At 42.6% G+C, this 26,449-nt stretch overlaps 1 protein-coding gene across 1 annotated transcript; it reads right to left on the bottom strand.

Moving 5' to 3' along the window:
* Positions 1 to 21,797: 21,797 nt before the first annotated feature.
* LOC141620304 (protein FAR1-RELATED SEQUENCE 9-like) lies at positions 21,798 to 22,253 on the bottom strand. Its single transcript, XM_074437213.1, has one exon. It carries the CDS (start codon positions 22,251 to 22,253, stop codon positions 21,798 to 21,800), a length of 456 nt encoding a protein of 151 aa, XP_074293314.1.
* Positions 22,254 to 26,449: the final 4,196 nt, after the last annotated feature.

The raw sequence follows: 26,449 nt of genomic DNA, 5'->3' as shown, positions 1-26,449 counted from the left end.
GTGCCTGAAGTCGATCGGATATCATCTCATGTCATAGATGTGTATTGTGAGATCTTAAATAGTATTGAGATATTCAAATCCCGGACTTCCCCTTCTCGTTTATTTGTGCCGTATAGAAATGAAAGTGTTAGTCTTATTACCCTGTACTTTATCCAATTCTTTGAGTCTATTTTACATGATGTTCACTTCTAATCGTTACTCATACTGATCTTATTTTTTTGTTCCCAGTGTCTCTCCAATGTTGATGTTTCTGCAGTTCAACTAGTAAGTCTTTGATTTTGGTCTGCTTATATTTCAACTTAAGTTCATTTTTGTCTTTTTTATTCACTGCATTTTTGTCTTTTTAATTCAGTTTACTTTTTGTCCTTTTTCAGGTTTGCGCTCCAATAGTCTCCGCCTCCTGCCCACCTTTCTTGATTTGTATCGACCTCAGAACTAAAAGTAGCAAAGTGCAAATCATCCATCCTATGAAAGGCAGATCTGTTGATTATTCTTGTTTTATCCAACCTTTGGTACGTCTATTGTTTCCATTTTGCTTAGGAAAATGTGTGTTATTGTGATTCTACTAGGAAATGACTTTGTGAATGTATGACCTTATTTTGTGAAGCCTACACTTAAGGTTTGTGAATCTTATCACTTTAACTACTTATGTTGACCAAGTTTCACAAAAACAAGCCCTAAGATTCATTGAACAAGGTCTGCGATTCACAAGATAAGGTGTGAGATTCACAAAAGTAAGACCAAAATAGATGTTTTTAAACTACGACCAAGTTTCAAATAACAAGCCCTAAGATTCACTGAACAAGGCATGAGATTCACAAGATAAGGTCTGAGATTCACAAAATTATGAGCAAAGTAGATGATTTTAAACCACGACCAAATTTTCACAGAACAAGCCCTAAGATTCACTGAACAAGGCCTGAGATTCACAAGATAAGGTCTGAGATTCATAAAATTAAGAGCAAAATAGATGATTTTAAACCACGACCAAATTTTCACAGAAAAAGCCCTAAGATTCACTGTACAAGGTCTGAGATTCACAAGATAAGGTGTGAGATTCATAAAATTAAGAGCAAAATAGATGATTTTAAACCACGACCAAGTTTCACAGAACAAGCCCTAAGATTCACTGAACAAGGTCTGAGTAGATGATTTTCCTTTGTTTATACCTGTGCTAAGAAAGACTGATTTCTCTTTTGTACATACAGAAAGAAAAGCTCATCCGGCTTCTTAAACCAAAGGTGCCAGCACTGAGAAGTATTCTGTGGACGCCCGAAGTGTTTATCCCAAAATCAAACTTACCTTCTGATGAAATAGATAATGGCATCTATTTATTGAACATATTAGAGAATTACAAAGGAAACAAAAGTGATTGTCCAATAACCATATGTTTCGGGTGTAATTCCGGAGCAGGATTATGACCACGTAAGCTTGTTGAATGATGTCGTTGCTTGACTCTTCCTTTCGCTCTCTCCTGTAAAGATGAACAAACTGAGGGCTCGGCTTGGTACCGAGCGTACTCACTCCGACGCTCAAGTCAGTAAACTTAAAGAGATTAAGTTGTGTGTTAACTTGGAAAAGTATATTGTAGAGAGATAAGGGAGTTTATACCAGATTAATAGTGAGTTTTGGGATAGTTTTCGGATCCTTTTCTCATTGAGAGAAGTGGAGTATTTATAGACTTTCACCTTTTGTCACGTAGTGGCCAAGTGGCTAGCAGGTGGAAAGACTGTTCTACCCTCGGCCAAGGGACCCATAGCAGGCCGGCTGGCCTGGTTGACTCCATGCCGAGGGGACTGGATGTGAGTACGCGGATATGCCTCCCGGCTAGCTAGTTGCCTAGCCGAGACCCAAGTGACAGGCCGACAGGCTGCGTCAGTTAGGGTGTCTAATACGTTGACTTGCTGTCTTTTGGCTTTGACCTTGCTCAATATGTTGACTCGGTCAGCGGGTGCAGAATATGCCCCATCAATTTGCCCCCAGCGTAGTCTATGTCGTGGTATGGACCTTCGATGAGTGTTGAGCGTATTCTGCGCAAGTTGAACTTCTTCCCCGGCTTCCTCTTCCTCGGCTTGGTTCTGTTCAGGCCGTACCGTATCCCCCCTCCACATGGATGTGTAATGGACATCAAATGTGGAAAAGAAAATGGCGCTGGCCGAGACCAAGGTTGAGAGTGCCGTGTGCTTTTGATTGCCCCCGGTCGGTGCTGCCAAGCTCGGTCGATCAGCTGGCCGGTGGCAAGTAGATACCAAGGAGCGTGCTGAAGAAGATTTGTAACTGTATGTCGATTGACATTCCGTGGCTGCATGCTTGACACGTGGCTTGGCATTGATTGGTGGACGTTTCATGGGCTTTGCCCTGATTGGTCTGCTTCATGGGCTTTGCTCTATAAATAGAGCAGTGTGCCCCTTTTTTTGCCCATCAAACTTCATTTTCTCAAAAAATTTCCTCTCTCTAGTCTTTTTCGAAGAAACTTCTCTCTAGTTTTCGAAGCGTTACTCGGCGTAACACTTTCTTCCAAGGTAAACAAACAAATTTCTCCAACTTTTATTTGTTAAGTATTTATTGTCACTATGTCTTCTGCGGATGCTCAACCTAGTACCTCTGCGCCGGGGGGCGAACCGTCGCGTCCTGATGAACAGGAGCCACTGGTTGTCACCCCGATAGGGTTTGGGGGTCCCAAGTCGCCTTCTCCTGAAATTGATGAGCAATTTTTGGAGGGTTTTGATGATGACGATGATGAGGCGACCCCTTCTGTCGTAAAGAGGCCGCATTTCTCGTGGCACGGCGACGCCTGTTCGATCAATCCTGATCGTGCTTGGACGAACAAGTTCGCTAGTTGTTCCGGTCCTGACCTTTTTGAAGATCATTACTCCTTCGGCAGGGGGTATAGAATAATTGTTCCTGAGGGTGATCAGGCCGTCTGTTGCCCTCCCGAGGGTTGCATCGGCGTGTACATCAGACACCTGGAGTATGGGCTCCGGTTTCCTCTTAATGAACACGTTGCTGCCATAATTAAAGCCATGAATGTCGCCGTGGCTCAACTGCATCCGTTGGCCATCAGGACGATTGTTGGCTTTGTATGGTTATGTCTTTTTAAAGGGGAGGCCCCAACGGTGAACCTCTTCCGTCGGCTCCACCATCTTTGGCAGACTACCCTAGGTGGCACGGGGTGGTACGAAGATCTGAGGAGAGGCGGGTTATGTTACCGTTTCGAAGCTGACATCTTGCAAGGACTGGAAGGGGCGGTGGGTATACGTCGAGGTTCCGGAGGGCTATCCGCTGCCCCAGTCCTTTCAGAGCCGCGTCAATTTGCGGTGTGAGAGTCAGGGGGAGCATGACAGATATGTCTCCCGGAATAAGCTTAAGATGGACGCCATGAAGGTCTATCTTAATGAGGACGAAACGCGGGCAATGAGGCTGTTTGAGGCTGAGAAGGATGGCACGCCGAAGGGATGGATGCCCCCGACGCAGATCGTTCTTCAAGACGAGCTGCTTTGCCACGTCGGCCTCATACCGGCCCTCGGCCAGGGTGAGTAGGGTCGGTATGAGGCCCACCTTTGATTTTTTATGCTTCTGTATTTGAGCCTTGGTTTGTTTCTTTTGCTTAACTCCTGCTTTGTTTCTTTTGCAGACCGATTTGGCCGGGAACTGCCTGTCTCCGTTCTCAAGAGGTTGGGACTTGACGAGGACGGGAGAGTTGTTGAGCTGCATCCTAAGGCCGCGCCACGTGATCGCAGACCGGCCCCTCACGAACTTATGGAGCAGCAGTTGAAGGCAATGGATGTGGCGGCTCAGCGCGATTGCCGAATAACGTCTTGCGCCGGAGACCAAAAACAACGTCTACGGCGGCAACAGCGTCAACTCCAGCTCAATCTTCAATCCCCGTAGTCCAAAAGGAGCAGGTGGTCGTCGATGTTGAAGAGGAGGTCACCGTTGTGGAGGGTCCTCCTCCTTCAAATAAGAGAAAAGAGGCCGAGCCTGCCGCTGCTGCTGTTACCGAGGCCGGGAAAGAAAAGGGACCAGCCGGCCCTCTGCCCAAGAAGGCTAAGACTGGTACGGATCTAACCCATGGCTCGGATTTAGCAGGTTCATTGGGCATTCCTGATGACAGGCTCTCTGACATGTCAATGAATGTTGACATGGATGCTTTGTCAGGGTTTTTTGTAGATCGGCCCCATGTCGCCGGTGTCGTTCTCACCGAACGACAATTGGAGAAGCGACTGTGTGCAGACGGGCGATAAAAATGCCACCGCCGACTCCTCATCCCAGAAGGTTTCCCCCGCTCAGCTTGTGGCGGAAGGCACAAGGTTGTCCAAGAGGCTGGTGAAGTGGACTGAACTAGCCGGCGCTCATATTATGGAGCAAGAAAAGGTCATGGGTCAAGCTGCCCCTGCGCTTGAACGGCTTAGGCTTGAGCTTGCCGCTGCTAAGAAGGAGGCCGAGAGGTCGAAGAAAGACTTCCAGGCCGCCATGAAGGACTTCCCTGCTGAGCGAAAGCTTAAGGAGGAAGCTGATAAGGCGGTCCTAGCCGAGAGGGCCAAGGTTGAGGCTGCGTTGGCTGACGCCGCTAAACTGCGAGAGAGAGAAGCTTCAGGGCGGTTATAATGCCATGTTTGATCAGAGGGAGAGATGGAAGTCCCTGCATCTGACCGAGGCGAAGGAGCACAAGAACACAAAGGCTATCCTTGCTCAGAGGGAGAAGGACATTGAGACGCTGAAAACCGTCATCATCCCTGACATGTGTGCCCAGTACTGGGACCAGGCTGAAGATGCTACCAGGGATGCAATTAAAGAGCTCCTTCCTGAAGGCTCCTTCCCGTGGCAAGATTTTGACCGGCTTCTTGATGAGAAGGCGGCTGCTGCGGAGGCAAAGGCTGCGGAGAAGGCAAAGGCGGCGAAGGCCGCTGAGGAGGCTGCGGAGAAGGCGGCCCGGGATGCTAAGGTGAAGGAGGCCAGAGAGGAGGCTGAGAGGCCCAAGGCAAGTGAAGCTGCCAAGCTCTCCTCTGGGCCGCCCACCGTTGGTGATGCTTGCTCTCTGCTGCCGTGGCGGCGCAAAGAATAAAGCATAGGGAGACGGGCGGTCGTCACCATATTCACCCGGTCCTTCTGACAGCTTCAGCTGTTCGGGGGCCAACTATTGAGCCTTTCTTCCCTGCCATCCTTTTGGCGCTTCAAGTCTTATGTTTGTAACCTTTTGCTGTTCTTCTTTTTTTTGTTAAACTTTGGTAGGTTGTGTTTAGGCTATCCCTATGGGGACGGCCGTCGACTTTTTCTTGTCTTACTTGTAAACATTTTTAATAAAGTCTGTTTACTTGCCCTCGGCTTGGCCGGGGCTTTGATCTCAATCCTCCATTCAGTTGTCTCCTTACGTTTTTAAACATATTGAGCGCTTTTTTCGTTTTTTCCTTCGGCTTGGCCGAGGCAGTTAGAATGCGTATCTCAACTGTACTTAAACGTTTTTTTAAACATGTTGGCATGTCGGTCGCTTCCTCCTCCACTCCCGGTCTTAGCCGAGGCGGTCAAATTTGCGCTTCCCAACCGCTGTTGTAAACATGTTTTTAAACATGTTGGCATGTCGGTCGCTTCCTCCTCCACTCCCGGTCTTAGCCGAGGCGGTCAGATTTGCGCTTCCCAACTGCCGTTGTGAACATGTTAGCGTATCGGTCGTTGTTTCCCCGTCACTCCCGGCCTTGACCGAGGCAATCGAGGTTACGGCTCGACAGCGTTCGTATCTGTAGACATATTGATCGCTTCCTCTGCCACTCCCGGATTGGCTGAGGCGGTCAGATTTGCGTTTCTCAACTGTACTTATACGTTCCTAAGCATGTTGGTCGCTTTTGCGAGTATCAACCGCATTTGTAGTGACTGCCCGGTTGGCGTCTACTAAGCATGTTGGTCGCTTTCGCGAGTATCAACTGCCATTGTAGTGACTGCCCGGCTTTGGCCGTGGCGTCTACTCGTGACTGCCCGGCTTTGGCCGCGGCGTCTACCTTGGTACGACTACGGAGGGGACAAGCATTTTGATGGAAAACTTGGATCATTCTTCATGAGGTATAATCACGCGTTGGGGTGCCCACAACGGTCTCGGGCACCTCCGCCACTATACAAAATACTTCCTAAGGTTGTCTGTGTTCCAATGGCTCATTAGAGGAACACCCTCCATGTCTGTCAGCCGGTATGTCCCCGGCCTCGTTTCTTTAACCACCTTGTAGGGTCCTTCCCAGTTGGCCGTCATTTTACCATGGATGTTTCCTTTGTTGGTTGCGGCCGACTTTCTTAGGACTAGATCTCCTACTCTTAAGTCTCTTTTGTGGACCCTACGGTTGTATGCTCTTCTCATTCGGTTTTGATATACTGCCAAGTTGAGCCGTGCCGTATCTCGACTTTCTTCGACCAGGTCTAGGGAGGCTCTCAGGCCTTCCTCATTTTCGACTGGGTCAAAGGTTTGCGTTCTAAATGTCGGCACCGCTGCTTCAATTGGCAGGACGGCCTCAGACCCATAGACTAGGTGGAATGGACTGTACCCTGTTGCTTCTTTTTCCGTGGTTTGAAGTGACCATAGGACGCCGGGTAGTTCATCAGTCCATCTTCCCTTTAGATCTTCAACCTTCTTTTTCAACCCGTTCAATATTGTTTTATTAGCTGCCTCCGCCTGCCCGTTGCTCTGAGGGTGGCGGACGGAGGAGTATGCGGGTTGATACCGAGCTCTTCCACCCAGTTCATCACCATGTCACTCCAAAACTCTCGGCCGTGGTCAAATACCATGACTTGGGGTAACCCAAAACGAGTTTTGATGTTCTCCCAAATTACCTTTCTTACGGCCGCCGTGGTCTTGGCATGTACCGCGACAGCCTCGACCCATTTGGTGAAGTAGTCAACGGCGACGATCAGGTACTTCCTTCCTCCGGAGGCCGTCGGAAATGGTCCTAGTAAATCCATCCCCCACTGTGCAAATGGTAGGGGGCTAAGTACTGGTTGCAAGTCTCGGGAAGGTGCATGTATCACCGGAGCATGCATCTGACAATTCTTGCACTTCTTGGTCTTCGTTCTGGAATCTTTCAGCATGGTCGGCCAGAAGTAGCCGGCTCGGAGAGCTTTGTGGGCTAACGTTCTCGCCCCCATGTGATGTCCGCAGATGCCTTCGTGAATCTCTGTCAGTATTAGCTCCGCGTCGGCTGGGCCGACACATTTCAAAAGTGGTCTTATTACGGACCTTTTATATAATTCTCCTTCGAACATCAAGTACCTTGCGGCGATCCTTCTTATCTTCTGAGAGAGACTGCAGTCCTCCGGTAACTCTTTTGTCAGCTTGTATTTCATTATCGGAGTCATCCACGTCGTCTCGGCTTCGATGTCGCCCACCATGCCGACGGTCTCAGTGATGCTTTTAGCATTTCTGATATCCACCAAAGACGGTTCGACCGACATTCTTGATGCTTGAACCGGCAAGTTTTGAGAGAGCGTCGGCTCGGTTGTTCTCAGACCTGGGGATGCACTGTATTTGGAAAGATTTTAATTTTGCAGTGTCGGCTTTTACCCTTTCCAGGTACCTCACCATCCCGTCGTCTCGAGCCTCATACTCTCCTCTGATTTGATTAGTCACTAAGAGTGAATCTGTCTTCAACACAATAGGCTCCGCCCCGGCAGCTCTAGCTAACTCGACTCCAGTTATCACCGCCTCATATTCGGATTCGTTGTTCGAGGCCGAGAAGGTAAACTTCAAGGCGTACTCAAACTCGTCCCCGTTAGGGCTGATGATAAGGATGTCGGCTCCTGAGCTGTTCGCCGTGGAGGACCCGTCGGTATACACTTCCCACACCCCGGGATGTGATTCTTCTTGATATGTGCACTCGGCCAGGAAGTCTGCAAGCGCTTGTCCTTTTATCGAGGGCCTCGGTTTGTATTGAATACCGAAGCCGGATAGCTCTACTGCCCATTTGATGAGCCTGCCGGATTTTTCGAATTTTTCCAATTCTTTCTCCAATGGCTGGTCGGTTAAGACCGTCACGGGATGTGCGTCGAAGTAGGGTTTCAGCTTCCTTGCGGCAACGACCACGGCAAGGGCTGCCTTTTCGATAAGTGGATAATTTCTTTCGGCGGCCAGCAGTGTATGGCTGATAAACTAGATTGGGTGTTGCTGCTTATTTTCTTCCCTGACAATTACGGCACTGACCGTGGCCGAGGTAACTGCTAAGTATAGATATAGCGTCTCCCCCAGCGTCGGCCTGGACAGGGTCGGAAGTTTTAGAAGGTGGGCTTTCAGTTTTTTGAAAGTCGCGCTCTGTTCCTCCCCCCAGCTAAAGTCTTTATTCCCCTTTAGCACTTTAAAGAATGGGGTGCTCTTGTCGGCCGACCGAGAGATGAAGCGGGCGAGAGCCGCCATCCTCCCGGTCAGCATCATAAACTCTTTTCGATTTCTCGGCTCCGGCAGGTCTAGTATTGCTTGGACTTTCTCTGGATTGGCATCAATTCCCGTGGCGCTGACAAGCACGCCGAGGAACTTGCCGGCCCGGACACCGAAGTTGCATTTCATTGGGTTAAGCTTCATCTTATATTTCCTTAGTGAACAAAATGTTTCGCTCAAATCGGCCAAGTGCTCATTTGTCGGACTTGCTTTATACAATAGCATCGTCGACGTAAGCCTCGATGTTTCGCCCTTTTTGATCTTGAAACACTTTGTCCACCAGCCTAGTGTAAGTTGCGCGTTTTTTCAAACCGAACGGCATCATTTTATACATGTATATGCCGTGTATGGTGATGAATGCGCACTTAGGCATGTCTTCCTCGGCCATGAATACCGATGGTACCCGAGAAGGCTTCTAGCGAGGCTCAAGCATAGTGTAGCTGCCGTGGCGTCAATTAAACTATCTATTCGAGGCAAGGGATAGCAATCTTTAGGGCACGCTTTATTAAGGTTGGTAAAATCAACACACATCCTCCACGCCCCTGATGACTTCCTCACCATTACGACATTTGCTAGCCACTCAGGGTAAGTACAAGGCATGATAAAGCCCGCCTCTAATAATTTGTCCACTTCGGCTTTGATGGCCTCATCCTTCTCGGCCGAGGAGTTCCTCATCTTACGCTTGACAGGGCGGCGGTGGAGAGTACGTTCGCTTGTGAACGATCACCTCCCGCTCACGCCCGGCATCTCGGCTGCTGAGTATGCGAAGACATCTTTGTTCTTCCTCGCAGGTCTAGGAGATCGGCTCGAATTTTGGCTCCGGTCGGCACCGACGATTCACGGTGCGCCCTGGGTCAATTTCCACTTCCTCGGTCTCAGCTCCTTCGACCATGCCGACGTTGGTGTGCATCGGATCACCCTCCTGCTGTAAGGATGGGCTCTTCCCCTTCTCTGATTTCTTCGCCACTTTGAGGGATTGCATGTTGCACCCTCTGGCAGATACTTGGACATTGACAATTTCATCTCTCTCGTCCTTTGAGACGAGCTTTTGTGCTTCCCCCCGGTCCGAGACATACATCAATGTCCAGTCCCGGATGGACATCACTGCATCGGCCTCGCTCAAAGTGACCCGACCTATGAGGACATTATAGGCAGACGAACCATCAATAACCACGAACTCAGATAAAACATTTTTGGCCGCATTTGCTTGGCCGAACATCACCGGCAGTCTGATTGACCCCAGGGGTACCAGGGCGGCCCCAGAGAAGCTGTATAGCGGGTTGGTGCAGGGGCTTAGGTCTTCAATCTTCAGACCGAGATTGAGAAAGCACTCCCTGAACATGATGTTCGTGTAGGCGCCTGTGTCAATCAGGCACCTCTTGACCAAGTGGTTGGCTATGTCTAGGTGGACTACGAGCGGGTCGCTGTGCGGGGCGATGACTCCTTCGTAGTCCTTCTTTCCGATGGTTATATCGGGGACGGTGGAAACGGGGATCGCTGTTTTGGGCACAAAGTTGATGGCTTGGTACAACTCATTTAGGTGCCGTTTGTGCCCATTAGCTGACCCACCGTTCTCGTTTCCCCCGGTAACGACCTGGATCACTCCCATCCTCTGGAATACTTATTTTCTATTCGCCCCGTCGGAGCTTGTTTCCGGGCCTCCAGCTACATACTTGCTGAGGGCCCCCTTTCGGATTAGCTCCTCGATGGCGTTCCTCAAATGCCGACAGTTGTCGGTCTTATGGCCGGTTTGGCCGTGGTAGTCACAAAACTGGCTAGTGTCGCCGTCCCCCCTCGCCTTGGGGGGATTGGCCCACTTCTGCCCTTCATTCTTACTTAGGGCAAAGACCTCGGCCGGTGATTTGACCAGGGGGTGAGACCGCTGTACCGCTTCTGGGTGTATGGTCCCGAACTCCCCCCGGCGCCCGCCGAGTTCTGTTTCCTATTAAATCTTTCAGGCCGTGACCTATTCATGTCACGGCGTCCTTCATCTATGGTGTCCCGGCGCTCCTCCTCTCTGGGTGCCCAGTTTCGCTGTGGCCTACCCAGGTCTTGTGATAGTCCTCCACCTTTACGGTTCGGTCGTCCATCTTTCTGGCGGAGTCTAGGTTGAGGTCCTCGCACTTGATGAGCTCATTTTTGAACTCGCCTTTCGGCAGGCCTTTCATCAGTCGAAGGCGCCGATTCGGTGTTCAGCTCACGAATCTGTTGAACCTTAGCGTCGAACCTCTTCACATAGCTTCGGAGGGACTCGTCCTCCCCCTGTCGGATAGTTAGGAGATCCGAGGTTTCCACGGCCCTTCTCTTGTTGCGGGCGTCTTTGGGCTATGAAGTTGTCTCTCAGGTCGGCATAGCAGTATACCGAGCCATTAGGTAGCCCCTTGTACCAACTCTGAGCCATGCCATGGAGGGTCGTTGGGAAGACTCGGCACCACACCTCATCGGGTTGCTCCCACACCGACATGTACGACTCGAAAGCCTCGGCATGGTCGGTTGGGTCGCTATCCCCTTTGTATGATAGGGGCGGCAGCTTCAGTTTAGTCGGCACCGGGACTTCGAGGACATAGGCACTGAGGGGCTGTCTGACCATGTGCCGAATGACACGCGGCGATCGGCTCCTCGCAACCCTAGTCCGGCTTCTCTCCATGTGGCGGGAAGGGCTTCTTGTTATCCGACTTTGGTGAGTCGGACTTCTTTCATTCCTCTAGGGGTGGCCTCGTTGTTGCCGCGGCGACGCTGTCCTCCCGCGAGTGGGGGATGGACTTTGCTCTGCCACTGGCACCATGGGCTCCGCCGGCGTCCTTGCATGCCCAGCTCCTTGTATTATTCCGGTCAAGTTGTTCGGAGTCACTTTGTAGGCCCTGGTCACCTGTGGAGGCGTTGCCGCCCCTGTCGCCATGACAGGGGGTAACCGGCGTACCACCCATTAGGTCCAGGAATAGCTTCAATTTGGCCGCATCGACCACATGTCCCATGACAGTGACTTGGCCGGTCGGCAGCGGTGTTTCTGGCTCTCTTGGCATCCCGTATTTCACCGGCTCAATGACTCGGCCGGTGGGGGACTGCCCGATCTCAGAATTAGGGAACGCGTCATCCTGGTAGAATGCGGTTTCGTCACTCACAATTATTTCTTGTTGTTTTGACATCTTCTTAGCTCTTTGAATGGTTTTTGGTTGTTTGTTTTTTTTTTTGTAAGGTAGCTGACCAGCTTTTAGTATGGCTCCCCACAGACGGCGCCAATTGTTCCGGGTGTAATTCCGGAGCAGGATTATGACCACGTAAGCTTGTTGAATGATGTCGTTGCTTGACTCTTCCTTTCGCTCTCTCCTGTAAAGATGAACAAACTGAGGGCTCGGCTTGGTACCGAGCGTACTCACTCCAACGCTCAAGTCAGTAAACTTAAAGAGATTAAGTTGTGTGTTAACTTGGAAAAGTATATTGTAGAGAGATAAGGGAGTTTATACCAGATTAATAGTGAGTTTTGGGATAGTTTTCGGATCCTTTTCTCAATGAGAGAAGTGGAGTATTTATAGACTTTCACCTTTTGTCACGTAGTGGCCAAGTGGTCAAGTGGCTAGCAGATGGAAAGACTATTCTACCCTCGGCCGAGGGACCCATGGCAGGCCGGCTGGCCTGGTTGACTCCATGCCGAGGGGACTGGATGTGAGTACGCGGATATGCCTCCCGGCTGGCTAGTTGCCTAGCCGAGACCCAAGTGACAGCCCGACAGGCTGCGTCGGTTAGGGTGTCTAATACGTTGACTTGCTGTCTTTTGGCTTTGACCTTGCTCAATATGTTGACTCGGTCAGCGGGTGCGGAATATGCCCCATCACCATATATACTGTAAGATTACTTTTTCAACTCTATTTATACATTGATAAATATAAATTTTTATAAGTTTGCAACACATTATTATTCTCCTTTTTCCATTTATAGGAAGTTCAGGTGAAGCGTTTTGCACTGAGGGTGTGCTATCAGATTATTACATGTGGTAAGAACGTATTAAGAGATAGAGTGAAAAAATATGCACTAGAATGGAGTCGTGTACCGCTGTAAGAACCTTCTTCTTTTAATATTATCATATTTTTCTTGCAAAACCTTTAGTACTTTAGTTGATTAAATGATGTTTATATGCTCGTATTGTGGCAGTGGCTCTCGACCACTTCCTTACAGTGACCAGCAATTGTTGGATTATGTATGCAGATCAAAATCAGCACAAACTAAATTGTAATGATTTTGCTTTGATTTTACAATATAAAAGTTTTATGATTTTGATTTGACTTTACAATATAAAAGTTATATGATTTTGATTTGATTTTACAATATAAAAGTTATATTGTGAGAGATATTGACTAATTGCATTTCCTCATTATTTAAGTGACGCTATGGTGTCCACTCTATGGATGGAAGTCACAAGACAGGCTTTACAGACCCTTGGACCACGTGGCTTTGTTATGGATTAGGTAAGTATCATTTTCCTTTCCTTTTTCTTTTCATGTTTCATTTTACTTTTTTTGTGAATCCTAGAACTTGTGTTGTTAATCCTAGACCTTATTTTGTGAATCCTGGACCTTGTTTTGTGAATCTTGGAGCTTATTTTGTGAACTTATTTTGTGAATCCTGGAACTTGTTTTGTGAATCTTGGACCTTATTTTGTGAATCCTGGACCTTATTTTGTGAATCCTGGACCTTATTTTGTGAATGCTGGAACTTATTTTGTGAATCCTTTGCCTATGTTTTGTTAAATTTGATTTTGTAGGTGATTGATATGTTTGGAGTGAAGTCCACACTCGGTAGATCAGATCTCCTCTACTTGCCAACCACAGTATATGTGAGCTTCAAATCCTTTAGATGTTGATATTCAAGTATTTGCTCCTCCCTGGTTTATTAAAATGGTCCTACTTTTGTCACATGCAGACCGTTCATGAAGAACGCAACCCAGCTATTTGGGGTCAATACATGAAGCCTGATTACATTCCATTTGATGGGAGCAATATCCAAAAGGTGAAACATCCTTCTTCTACTATTTATGTTCTTTTTTATTTATTTTCGTTCATGTGTATTGTTAATTGGTTTGTCTATTGCAGGTTTTTATCCCTATGTTTAACGATAAGTGTCGTCATTGGTGGGCTTGCGTTTGCGATTTAAAGCAAAAAAAAAATTTCATCCTCGACTCGAGCACCGATATACATGCGGATCGTGATAACCACACATCCCACGAGATTGTATGATTTTTTCCCAAAAAATTTTGGAGTATTTATCTTTAGTTTCTTAAAAATATATCCCTGTTATATTTTTATGTTCTATTAGCTTTTTCATGTTCCAGTTGTACCAAGTTTCATTTGTTCTTTGTGGTGGTTCATCTCCATTTGAACCTTTGCGGTTGATGTACATGAACCCAATTGAAAACCTTCAAGTCCCTCAACAAAAACATGGTATGTAACCATGTATCTTCGTTTTTTAGGCTATATTATGAGATATATTGTACAAGTTTAATGGTCCCTCTCTGACCAAAATCATGTACCCAATCCCATATTTGCTGAAATGAATGGTTGAATAGTTGATGTTCACTTGAGATGTTTCTTTTACTCATAAATGTTTATTTATTTGTAGTTTTGATTGTGGAGTGTTTGTCCTGAAATGGTTGGATGCGTTGGACAATCAAAGTTTATGGACCAACAGTGAATATTTTGAGGTATAGATTTACGGGTTTTGCCTCCTACCTTGCCATTGCTACATATTAAATATATACTATACTGTATGAAAATCTCTTTTGCAGAAATTGCCTGACTATCGAAAGAAGATAATATTGGAACTTCTTAAATGGGATAATAATACAAAAACGGTACACTTGCTTGACTTAAAATTAATGCAAAGTCTATTTCGTCATAACTTTGGTGAACATCTGTTAATTGTTACTTGTTTTTTCATGGTATAGGTGTTTCATTGATGACATGACAGTCTTTTGCAAGCAAATGATCTTTCTTCGATGGATATGTGTTCAGTGGCGGCCATCCCTTGCTTCAGCAGGCCTGCTATATCTAAAATTAATTCGGCCATATGACCTTGTTTGTAGTCTTGTATTTGAGTAGTTGAGAATGTATTTAGTAGTCGAGAATGTAATGCTACAAGAAATTGTGAAACTTGGATTTGACCATAAGATGAGACGGGTGTACTTCGTATGACGGTCTTTTATTGAGAGACAAAGATGTTTAATGCAAGCCGCCTTCTCATTTGATTCGCATCTTTTTCTGTATTATGTACAATTACATGTTTCATGTCATCAACTAAAGGCTTTATTTCATTGGGGAACGATGCTGGATTCAGGCTAAATTGGGGAACGATGACATCGACTAAATTTTGATCAAAATCACAAAAATACTTAATGCTGGATTCAGGTCTAGGTTTCATAATTTTATGTTCCAGTTTCACAAGATAAGTTACAGGATTCACAACATTGAGTGAAACAAACATCTTAAGTGAAGATCAACTATTCAAGACTTAGTTTCACAATTTCATGCTCCAGTTTCACAATTTCATGCTCCAGTTTCATGTATTCTTAAGTAAAGATCCACGTGGTCTCAATTTCGCAATTTCGCAATTTCACAATTTCGCAATTTTCAAATTTCACCATATTCAACTTCCATATTCACTCTCTTTAACTTCCATATTCACCATATTCACTAACTGCTCTCTCTTCAACTTCCATATTCACTAACTGCTCGTCTTCGCCATTATCCGCCATTATCATTTAGCTTTTCGTCTGCCATTAGCTTTTCTTCGCTATTATCCGCAAATTAGGTATTTTCTATCTACTTTCTCAAATTTAGATTCATCCTCCTTTTGTTTTGTCAAATTATTGTTTTTATTATGCAGGTTTTTGTTATTGAGGGTTTAGGGTTTTTGCCAGTTTTTGTTAGTGAGGGTTTAGGTTTTTTTTAGTATATTTCGATTCTTTTGCGTATGGTTTTGTGATTAATTTATCGTTCTTTGGATGCATGTTCTTTGCCAGTTTTTAAATGTTTTTGTTACTGAGGGTTTATGGTTTAGGGTTTTTGCCAGTTTTTGTTAGCTACATCTCATTTGCATTTCGTGAATCTAGGATCTAGTTTTGTGAATCTAGGACCTAATTGTGTGAATCTCAGACCCTGTTTTGTGAAATTGGAAGATAATATTGTTATACTTGTTAATAAGTGCATGAAATCACCTTATCTGTTTTCATTATCTTATCCTTATTTATTGCCAGTTTTTAAATGTATTGTTGGTTAAGTTTTTCAGTAGCTACATCTCATTTGCATTTCGTGAATCTAGGACCTAGTTGTGTGAATCTAGGACCTAATTGTGTGAATCTCAGACCCTGTTTTGTGAAACTGGAAGATAATATTGTTATACTTGTTAATAAGTGCATGAAATCACCTTCTCTGTTGTCAAACTTACTTAAAATGTTTACATTTCGGATTTTAGTTCTGATGTTATTTTGCCTTACTTGGTGCATAATAGGAAGCCATCAAAAATGAAGCGACCTGTTCAACCAGCTGCTGATTCTACTGAAGCTACCGAACCAGTCTCTGAGCCACCTACAAAAAAGACAAGAATTTACAAAGAGAGATTGCGTGTGTTGAGGACTCGGATGTCTCCTGCTGGGCTTTACCACTTTCTCAACAATAAGGAGAATCCACCATCAGATAAGCAGATTGAAGCTATACAAGAAATGGGATTTGGTTCTCTATTGCATCTTAAAACAAATGTTGTTCCGGGTGACTTGGCGTACTGGCTAGTTTCAAATTATGACCCCTGTACAGGATCGTTGTGTGATGGGAAACTCCTTGTTTTAGAGGAAGATATCCATCTGTGCATGGGATTGCCAATGGGTCCAAACATTGTCGAAGAAGCAAAAATTGGAGATAAGTGCCCTTCTTATGTGTCTCTTTTGGAGGAGTTCAAAAGTCAATACAAAGGTAGTTCCATTGAGCTCAAACACATTATGGAAAAGCTATTTACACAAAGAGATGGTGGAGATGATTTCAAACGCACTTTCATCATTTATATCTTCAATGCTCTTTTAGGCGGTGTTGTAGGCAATAGGGCAAGTTTGAGACTTCTTAAAAGTTTGGTAAACACTGAGTTGATCTCCGAATTCAACTGGTGCAATTTTATCAAACGTAAATTGGCTGACCAAGTTGAGTCTTGGCAAACGGAGGAGTGGAAGAAACAAAAGCTGAAAGAAAATTGGTTTGGTGGACCTATTATGGTCTTGGTTTTTATTTATCTAGACCGATGTGTCTACAAAGCATGCCTTGTTACCCGGCAGTTTCCAACGCTCTCAACTTGGACTAAAGAAGCTATATCTCAGAGAATTAAGCAGGAAGTGAATGACTAAAATTCGGACAATAAAACTTTCGGCAAGGGTTCTATTGAGCCTCCACTGGTCATCACTCAGCATAAGGCACATGCACTTTTGCCTACTATTGAGTTTAGGGAGTCTTCAAAGCCACCGAGCGCACCTTTGCCTACTATTGAGTTTAGGCAGTCTTCAAAGCGAACAAGTGAACAACAACATTCTGAAGATGAAGAACCTTCTGATCCTCCTACTGAGTTTATTAATAAACTTGCTCTTTCCGCAAATGTTGATCCTCTTCTACCTAATAATTCAGGCAGTACTACTGAGTTTGTTAATAAACTTGCAGTTTCCGCAAAGGTCATGGTTCAAGCTTTCATGGAGTACAAATCTCTTGCTAGCCAAGCTCTGAGCAAACTACCTTCCTCAGCAACAGTTTCTAAACTAGTTGCAGCTGTAGATGGTTTTAGGTTATCTCAAGAAGACAATAATGAGGAGGGTAATGTACAGGAGAGTGTGGAGGGTAATGTCCAGGAGAGTGTGAAGGGTAATAGTGGGGATAATCTAGCTGAATTGTTGGAGGCATTGGACGTGATGGGTGAAGCTTTGCAACCAATGCAGTCACGTCGTTCATCACCAAAACCAGAATGCCAAATCATACGACTTGGTGAACCTTCAACATCTTGTATTCAAGCTGATGAACAACCTGATCATCTTTTATCTCCCTCTCATAATACTGCTACTGATGATTTCCCTCCCGTCAGTGATGATGCCTCTCCCGTCAATGATGAACAACCTGACCATTCTGAGCCCACAGTGGTAGCGGATGATCATCATAATCAAGAACGGTGCGTTGAGTACAATAGGAGGAGAACAAGTGAAAGAGATATGCAAACAAGTTCCAGTGCTATTGATGATTTCCCTTCTGTCAATGAGCCCACTCACCCCATTCTTATCGTTCTAGCTACTCCCGCAACTTCTACTCCTCCTCCCGTGGTAGGGAACAATGATCCTCCTTCTACACCAATTGTTTCCGGCCTCGATAAACCATCTGCCGATGGGAGTTGAGGGCGTGCAATCAAGAGAACCTATCCAGAGAAATAGTACAAAATGATGCACTAGAATGGCCTCGATACATTGACAATGAATTGATGCATTTTGTTCGAAAGAAAGCAAAGAAAAATATACAGTAATGTCATATTTTTGCTTTCATTTTTTGATTTTTTTTATTGTAATAAATATACCTACTAATTGAATTTTATCAATAATGAAGTGACGTTATGGTGTCCACTCCGTGGATGGATGTCACAAGAGAAGCTTTGCGTAGCCTTGGACCGAAAGGTCTTATTATGGATGAGGTAAGTAACCCCTGAGTATTATTTTCCTTTTCCTTCCCATGTTTTCATTTTGTTCACGTCACTCGATGTGTATGTTTACTAACAAATTTAATTTTGTAGGTCATTGATATATTTGGAATTAAGTGCACATTCAGTAGAAGAAATTTACTCTACTTGCCAACAACAATATTTGTCAGTCTCAAATCCTTTATATGTTGATATTCAAGTATTTTGCGTTCTTTAAGTTGCTTTGTTTCTAAAATTGCCTTCTTGTGACTTGTAGAGTCTTGATCGAGAAAAGAACCCTGAAATTTGGGGTACACACATAAAGGACAGTTACACTCCAATTGCTGGTAGCCATATCGACAAGGTCAGATATTTGTGAATCCTGGACCTTATATGTGAATCCTGGACCTTATTTCGTGAATCCTGGAACTTGTTTTGTGAATCCTGGACCTTATTTTGTGAATCTTATTTTTGGAGATTTATTTTGTGAACTTATTTGTGAATCATGGACCATAATTTGTGAATCCTAGACCTTGTTTTGTGAATCCTGGACCTTATTTTGTGAACTCCTTGACCTTAGTTTGTGACCTTGTTTTGTGAATCCTTGACCTTGTTTTGTGAATCGTTGACCTTATTTTGTGAATCCTGGACCTTATTTTGTGAATCCTGGACCTTATTTTGTGAATCTTGGAGATTATTTTGTGAACTTATTTGTGAATCCTGGAACATAATTCGTGAATCCTGGATCTTGTTTTGTGAATCCTGGACCTTATTTTGTTAACTCCTTGAACTTAGTTTGTGACCTTGTTTTGTGAATCTTTGACCTTGTTTTGTGAATCTTTGACCTTGTTTTGTGAATCCTTGACCTTATTTTGTGAATCCTGGACCTTATTTTGTGAATCCTGGACCTTATTTTGTGAATCTTGGAGATTATTTTGTGAACTTATTTGTGAATCCTGGAACATAATTCGTGAATCCAGGACCTTGTTTTGTGAATCTTGGACCTTGTTTTGTGAATCCTGGATTTTATTTTGTGAACTCCTTGAACTTAGTTTGTGACCTTGTTTTGTGAATCCTGGACCTTGTTTTGTGAATCCTGGAGTTTATTTTGTGAACTCCTTGAACTTAGTTTGTGACCTTGTTTTGTGAATCCTCAACCTTGTTTTGTGAATCCTTGACCTTGTTTTGTGAATCCTTGACCTTATTTTGTGAATCCTGGACATTTACTATCTCAGGTTTTTATCCCTTTCCATAGTAACACAGAGTCGCAACATTGGTGGGCTTGTGTCTGTAATATAAAGCATGGAAAAAATTTCATCCGACTCATGCGTGATCATAATGTGGATCCCGACAACAAGCATGCCAAAGAGATTGTATGATTTTTTTTCCCCAAATTATTGTTATTGCCTTTTCTTTTAAAAGTATATTCCAAAATATATTTTGATCTTGTTATTGCCTTTTCTTTTTCAGGTACATCATGTTTCAGCTATTTTGCCAGAGTCATATAAATCTTTGGAGTTCATGCACACGAACGAATATGTCAATCTCAAAGTCCCTCAACAAACAACAAGGTATGTAAGCATGTATATTTTTCCTTTTGTTAACAGATCAATAGTTATTATTTTGAGCCATTTACTGTTTTTTTTTGTCTAGTTATGATTGTGAAGTTTTTCTGTTGAAGTGGTTGAGTGCCTTGGATGATGATAGTTTATGGACCAAAAGTGAATATTTTCAGGTAAGTTCATTAGTATACGAAAATAAAGGCTTATCTTGTGAACCCCAGACATTGTGCAGTGAATCTCAGAGCTTTTTTGGTGAAACTTGGTCATTATAAGTGGTTTAAAATCAGCAAGGTCTGAGATTCACTGAACAAGCTCTGAGATTCCCTGAACAAGGTTTGAGAATCACAAAACAAGGTTTGATATTCTCCAAATAAAGATAGGTTCGTTGTCTATATACTTCATTAATATATGTTTCTCTTGGCAGAATTTTACAGAATATCGAAAATCGATCATATTGGAACTACTTAGATGGGATAAAAATACTACAAAGGTACACTTCATTGTCTTAAAAAGGATGTGAAGTTCATTTCTTCATAACTTTGGCAAATTTTTCTTAAATAAGTCGATTGTACTTGTTTTTGGTTGTATAGGTGTTTAATTAAGGAAGACAATTGTCCGTGAAGTCATAATATGCAAAAGTGGGTCGAGGCTCCTGTAAAGATTGTTGCCTTCATCAACTCTTGTAAAGATATTTTGATAGTTGTAAAGTCGTAATAATTTTTCAGGGTCACTTATGTGATTTATTAGATTGACATTGACATTGACATTGAGTTGAGCAAAAATGGTTCGAGGCAAGATATTTCAACTCTTGTAAAGATATTTGATAGTTGTAAAGATTGTTGCCTTCATCAACTCTTGTAAAGATATTTTGATAGTTGTAAAGTAGATGATTTTAAACCACGACCAAGTTTGACATTGACATTGTCAATGAGTTGAGCAAAAGGTCTGAGATTCACAAGATAAGGTCTGAGATTCACAAAATTAAGAGCAAAATAGATTATTTTAAACCACGACCAAGTTTCACAGAACAAGCCCTAAGATTCACTTAACAAGGTCTGAGATTCACAATATAAGGTCTGAGACCAAGTGTCACAGAGTCACAGAACAAGCCCTAAGATTCACTGAACAAGGTCTGAGATTCACAAGATAAGGTTTGAGATTCACAAAATTAAGAGCAAAATAGATGATTTTAAACCACGACCAAGTTTCACAGAACAAGCCCTAAGATTCACTGAACAAGGTCTGAGATTCACAATATAAGGTCTGAGACTAAGTGTCACAGAACAAGCCCTAAGATTCACTGAACAAGGTCTGAGATTCACAAGATAAGGTCTGAGATTCACAAAATTAACAGCAAAATAGATGATTTTAAACCACGATCAAGTTTCACAGAACAAGCCCTAAGATTCACTGAACAAGGTCTGAAATGATAAAAACGCTTGATGCTAGATTCAGAACCAAGTTTCACAATTTTACGTTCCAGTTTCATAAAATAAGGTTCAGGATTCACAACGTTGACAAAAATAAAACGAGCTTAAAACTTGTCTTCTTCAATCGTCTTCCTCTTCTTCCTCATTACATCATTCTTCATTCTTAACCTCTTCCTCTTCTTCCGATGTGTCTCCTTATGTGAAGAATCAAACCTTTATTAGATACTTTTTTTTTAGAAAAAAAAAAGAATTAGTAGACAATAGTAGTTGCGTTTTCAAGCAACACTAAAATGGAAAGACAAGAGTAGAATTATACATACTTGATTCTCAGGAGGATGCTCTGCAAACTCATTTGGACAATTTCTTTTATCATGGTGTGACATGCGTTTACACTTAGCACACAACCTTTTTGTTTTTTTGCCTTCATAATTGCCTTATTTTTGCTGCTCACCATCCTTTTACCACTACCTTTGTTTCTAGAGACTTTAGGTGGTAAGATCTTGATTTCTTTTGGAGCCTTGCAGTTGAGAAGGGCCTCCAATTCTTGTTCTTTGGTCAAAGGCTTTGGGTTTGGCTCCAACTTCTCTCGGAATTCTTTTATTATCTTGGCAAACTCTCTCATATCTGACTCTTCTTCTTTTCTTTTGAGCATACCAACAGTTGCGTAAATCTCAGACCACACCCGAGACATTCCAAACCTACTATTACCAAGCAAGATCATTGTTTTCCAAAGAGATTTCCATTCAAATCATAAACCGGGTTTCTGAGTGCATTCTTACTCCACCTACGCAAAAAGTATTTCTCAGGAATTCCCTTAAACTTTCCCGAGCAAATCCAAATGATGTGGTTGCATAAGATACCTTTCCTTTCAAACAATTTACATGCACAACGGACATCCATTGTTCTCCGATTGTACTCAACTGCATATCTCTTTCGCTTGTTCGCGTCCTCAACAATTGAAATTTCAAAGTTAGTTACTGGATCTGGTGGGGTGTATCCACAAACACTACACGCATTTACCGAAAATTTAACCTCCTCTTGGAAATCAAAGAACACTTCATGTGTATAGACCTTCACTGCATGGGCCTCCCAGTTTGACCCGAATAGGGTTTCAGGCATTGAGTTGTGGCTCTGTGCTTCAAGAAGCTTTAGATTGTGCCTTTGTTGGTCCATGGCACTCTCAAATCTCATCCAAAATTCTACAAGAGTCCCATATTTATTTTCAAATCTCTTGAAGAAGCTATTCGAACTCTCTGATCTTTGTGTGGTTTTTAAAATGTTGCCCATCGGCACATTCCTGAAATAAGCGGGTATCCACTGATCTCGTTCCGCAAACTTGTCAGTCAACCATTTATTCTCTTCTAACGAAAACTCGCTAATGACTTTAGCCCAATTCTCTTCAAATTCCTCAGGCTCCAAGTCCTCGCTCCAGACAACATTGTTCAAACGACTTAAAAAATCAGTCTCTTTGCAAATTGTGCTCCCAACCTTGTCTGTTACTTTCTTCATAATGTGCCACATGCAAAAGTGATGTCTTGTTTTTTTGAACACGACTGCAAGTCACAAAATCCACATTATCTATTGTCAGAGATCTTTTATCACAAATCAAGCTCTAACATTCACAAAACAAGGTCTCAGATTCACAAGATAAGAGAAATAACAATATAGGCAATTTCAACAACTTATGACCAAGTTTAAGAATATTAGCTTTGTATGTCATATAACAAGCCCAAAGATTCACTGAACAAAGTCTGAGATTCACAAGATAAGGTCTGAGATTCACAAAATTAAGAGCAAAATAGATGATTTTAAACCACGACCAAGTTTCACATAACAAGCCCTGAGATTCACTGAACAAGGTCTGAGATTCACAACATAACGTCTGAGATTCACAAAATTAAGAGGAAAATAGATGATTTTAAACCACGACCAAGTTTCACATAACAAGCCCTAAGATTCACTGAACAAGGTCTGACATTCACAAGATAAGGTATGAGATTCACAAAATTAAGAGACTGATAGATGATTTTAAACCACGACCAAGTTTCACATAACAAGCCCAAAGATTCACTGAACAAGGCCTGAGATTCACAAGATAAGGTTTGAGATTCACAAAATTAAGAGTAAAATAGATGATTTTAAACCACAACCAAGTTTCACATAACAAGCCCAAAGATTCACTGAACAAGGTCTGAGATTCACAAGATAAGGTCTGAGATTCTCAAGATAAGATCTGAGATTCACAAAGCAAGGTCTCAGATTCACAAGATAAGAGAAATAACAAAATAGGCAATTTCAACAACTTATGACCAAGTTTAAGAATATTAGCTTTGTGTTTTACAAATCAAGATCTAACTTTCACAAAACACGCTCTATGATTCACAAAATAAACTTCAAGATTCACCAAATAAATAACCAGCCACAAAAGTAAGATATTCCAAACACACCTGAACTGCATTTATTATTCCGGCATCTTGTCACCGATGATGTAATTGGGTTCTTTGCCACCCATTGCTTTCAGGAACTGCTGAAATGCCCAAATAAACGAGTCATCGTCTTCATGATCTAAAAGCACGCATCCAAATGTTATTGATTTTTTGTGATTGTCAATGCCAGTGAAAGGTGCAAATTTCATGTTATATTTGTTCGTTCCATAAGTTGGATCGAATGAAATAGCATCACCAAACAATGCGTAACATCTGATGGAATCCGCATTTGTCCAAAAAATTCTTGTCAAGGCAATCACAAGATCTCTGTTTCATATGAAAATACCAACCCTTTTGTTTCTCGGAGGGTTTCTAAACGAGAGATGAACATATGTCCATCCTTGCCACTAAGTAGACACTTTACTTCTCTTTGGAAATTCTTGAACTGCGTAAGGGTAGCTCCAACATTTTCGAAACCCTCTGCTTGTTCCTTGCATAATTTGTATGTTAAACTAGCCCCGACATTCAATCTCGAATTTTGTATAATCAATTGCTTATGATATTCGTTCAGTTGATTTATATTAAGAGCAAGTTTCTCATATTCGTTCAGTTGATTTATATTAAGAGCAAGTTTCTCAGTGATTGTGACCCTCACGGAATTGTTCAATTTTGTACATCTTTTCATGGTACATGAATTTTATCATTGCTTCACAACCCCACCTTTTAATTTTAGTTATTCTTGTACCACTTTGCTTATTGGAACTCTCAGCTTCACCTGCACCTGCAACTCCACCCTTTTTCGTACTGGTTTTAGCAGTTTTTGTTTTTCTATTTGCACTTATTGCACCAGCTTTTGTTTTGTCACCAGTTTCAACAGTTGTTGTTTTTGCATCAGCTTTTGGAGGATGATTTTTCCTGTTATTAAAACCTTGACGATGACAAACCATGCATTTTGTTCGAATAGTACCATCTTTAAACCTCTTAGTTGAAGACTTCCTTGCTTCAAACCCACAAGCAATAGCATAAATTTTATAGAACAACATTGCTGACTCTAAGTCCACAAATGTTTTGCCAAGTACGGGTGTAAACTTCTCTTCAATCCTAGTTATCCATTGCTCAGTGCCACCCGGTGTGTAAGTTACCAAAGTAGTAGGTGTGGAAATAGTTACCATTGTAGGGGTTGTTAAGACAGCAGTAGAACCCTCACCATCCTGACGAGAACCAACATTAGAGCAAGGAACCTCACCACAACCGACACGAGGCGTCACACTACACTGTGAGTTGTTGTTGACATTTGAATCAATACCTAAGAAGATAAAAGGTTCACAAAGTCACATCTCACATTGACAAAACAAGGTTTAAGATTCACTAAATAAGGTCTGTGATTCACAAATAAAGTCTGAGGATATTATCTGAGCAAGGAAGAGAGCGGAATAGGTCATTCCTCTAAAGGGTTCACAAAAAGAGATCTAGGATTCACAAATACAATGACTGAGATTCACAAGTTCACTTTTTGGTTCAGATTATTAGTTCAGTTTTTAATCTTACCCAGGTTGTATATATTAGTTATTAAGTTTCACAAAATAACCTTCCAGTTTCACAAACTAGGGTCTCTGATTCACATAATAAGAAATAAATAAATTGCATTAGTAACGTTTAACAACAGAGATTCACAAAATAAGGCCCAAGATTCACTAAATAAAGGCTGAGATTCACCAAATAAAGTCCGAGATTCACTAAATAAAGTATCAGATTATTAGTTCAAATAATTTAAAAATGTTTGGTGAAGATTATGAATTCAATTTTCGTTGAAGATTATTAGTTCACATAAGCATTCCCAAGAAAAGGACATTGAACAATCAAGCATTCAATCAAAAAATTTAATATATGGGTAATGTGAACAGGCACTGTTGACAGTTGTGCCAAATACCAGGCCTATAAATATCTAATTTCTGAAACATAGTAGTATATACCAATAACCTCTCTTCTCTCTTCTGTAAAACATTTCAAACAATGTCTCATTTATTTGTATTTCCTATACTTGTGTTTTGGCGAATGTTCCAGGTTATATGGATCAAAAAGGGAAGTATGTTTGTCCTGACCTCTCTAAATTGGCAGATTGTTTAATGAGCCAAGGTTATGAGATAGAGTCTTTGGTGCCTGTTATGTGCAGGCAGACTTGTCATTTTATGGGATTAGTACTAATTCAATTTGGCACAAATGACACTAGCTACAAACAGGCTTTTAAGTTGCAGGAGAAGTTCGAGCAATTTGGGCGTACTAGATCTGAATGGCTGGCTACCTATTCCCGAGTTCAGGGGCCCTTTCTATGGGTAGCATCAAGGCTTGATTCAAAATATTTTAACTACACTCCAGTATGTAGAAGAGTCCCATATTCATCTAAACAGGCGGAAGATCACTCACGATGCGGATGAATGCTTTTTGCACCTATAGCTATATCAATATTGCTCTATGTGCATTGCCTCGAACAAATAGGGGTGATTGATAAACTAAACAAATATCATATCTTGCTTAATTTTTCAGCTTTTCATTTTATTTTATTTTTGGATGTTGTTGTTTAGTTAATTCGAAAGCCATGAACCTGCGAAATTTTATGTGATGAAAAATTACAAGATTTTTAAATTTTCTGAATATTATGTTTTAATTAATTATCACACTATCATCATTTGCTAAGATTCACTGAGTAAGGTCTGAGATTCACAAAATAAGGTCTAAGTTTCACAAAATAAGTAAAAGAGTAGAAAAGGTGATTCTAACCACTTAGATGACCAAGTTTCACAAAACAAGCTCTAAGATTCACTAAACTAGGTCTAAGATTCACAAAATAAGGTCTGAGATTCACCAAACAACAAAATCCACTCAATTGATAACTCTTACAGTAACAATTCAACCAACTCTTACAGTCACACAATTAGGTTCTAA

This window comes from Silene latifolia, chromosome X (genome assembly GCF_048544455.1).
Source record: "Silene latifolia isolate original U9 population chromosome X, ASM4854445v1, whole genome shotgun sequence".
NCBI classification, from domain to species: Eukaryota; Viridiplantae; Streptophyta; class Magnoliopsida; order Caryophyllales; family Caryophyllaceae; genus Silene; species Silene latifolia.
The sequence above is the reverse complement of the archived record's forward strand: the minus strand, read 5'-3'. Positions and strand labels throughout refer to the sequence as shown.

Excerpts from the sequence above, each read along its gene's own strand:
- LOC141620304 (XM_074437213.1), bottom strand. The coding sequence starts at position 22,253 with ATGGACCAACAAAGGCACAATCTAAAGCTTCTTGAAGCACAGAGCCAC.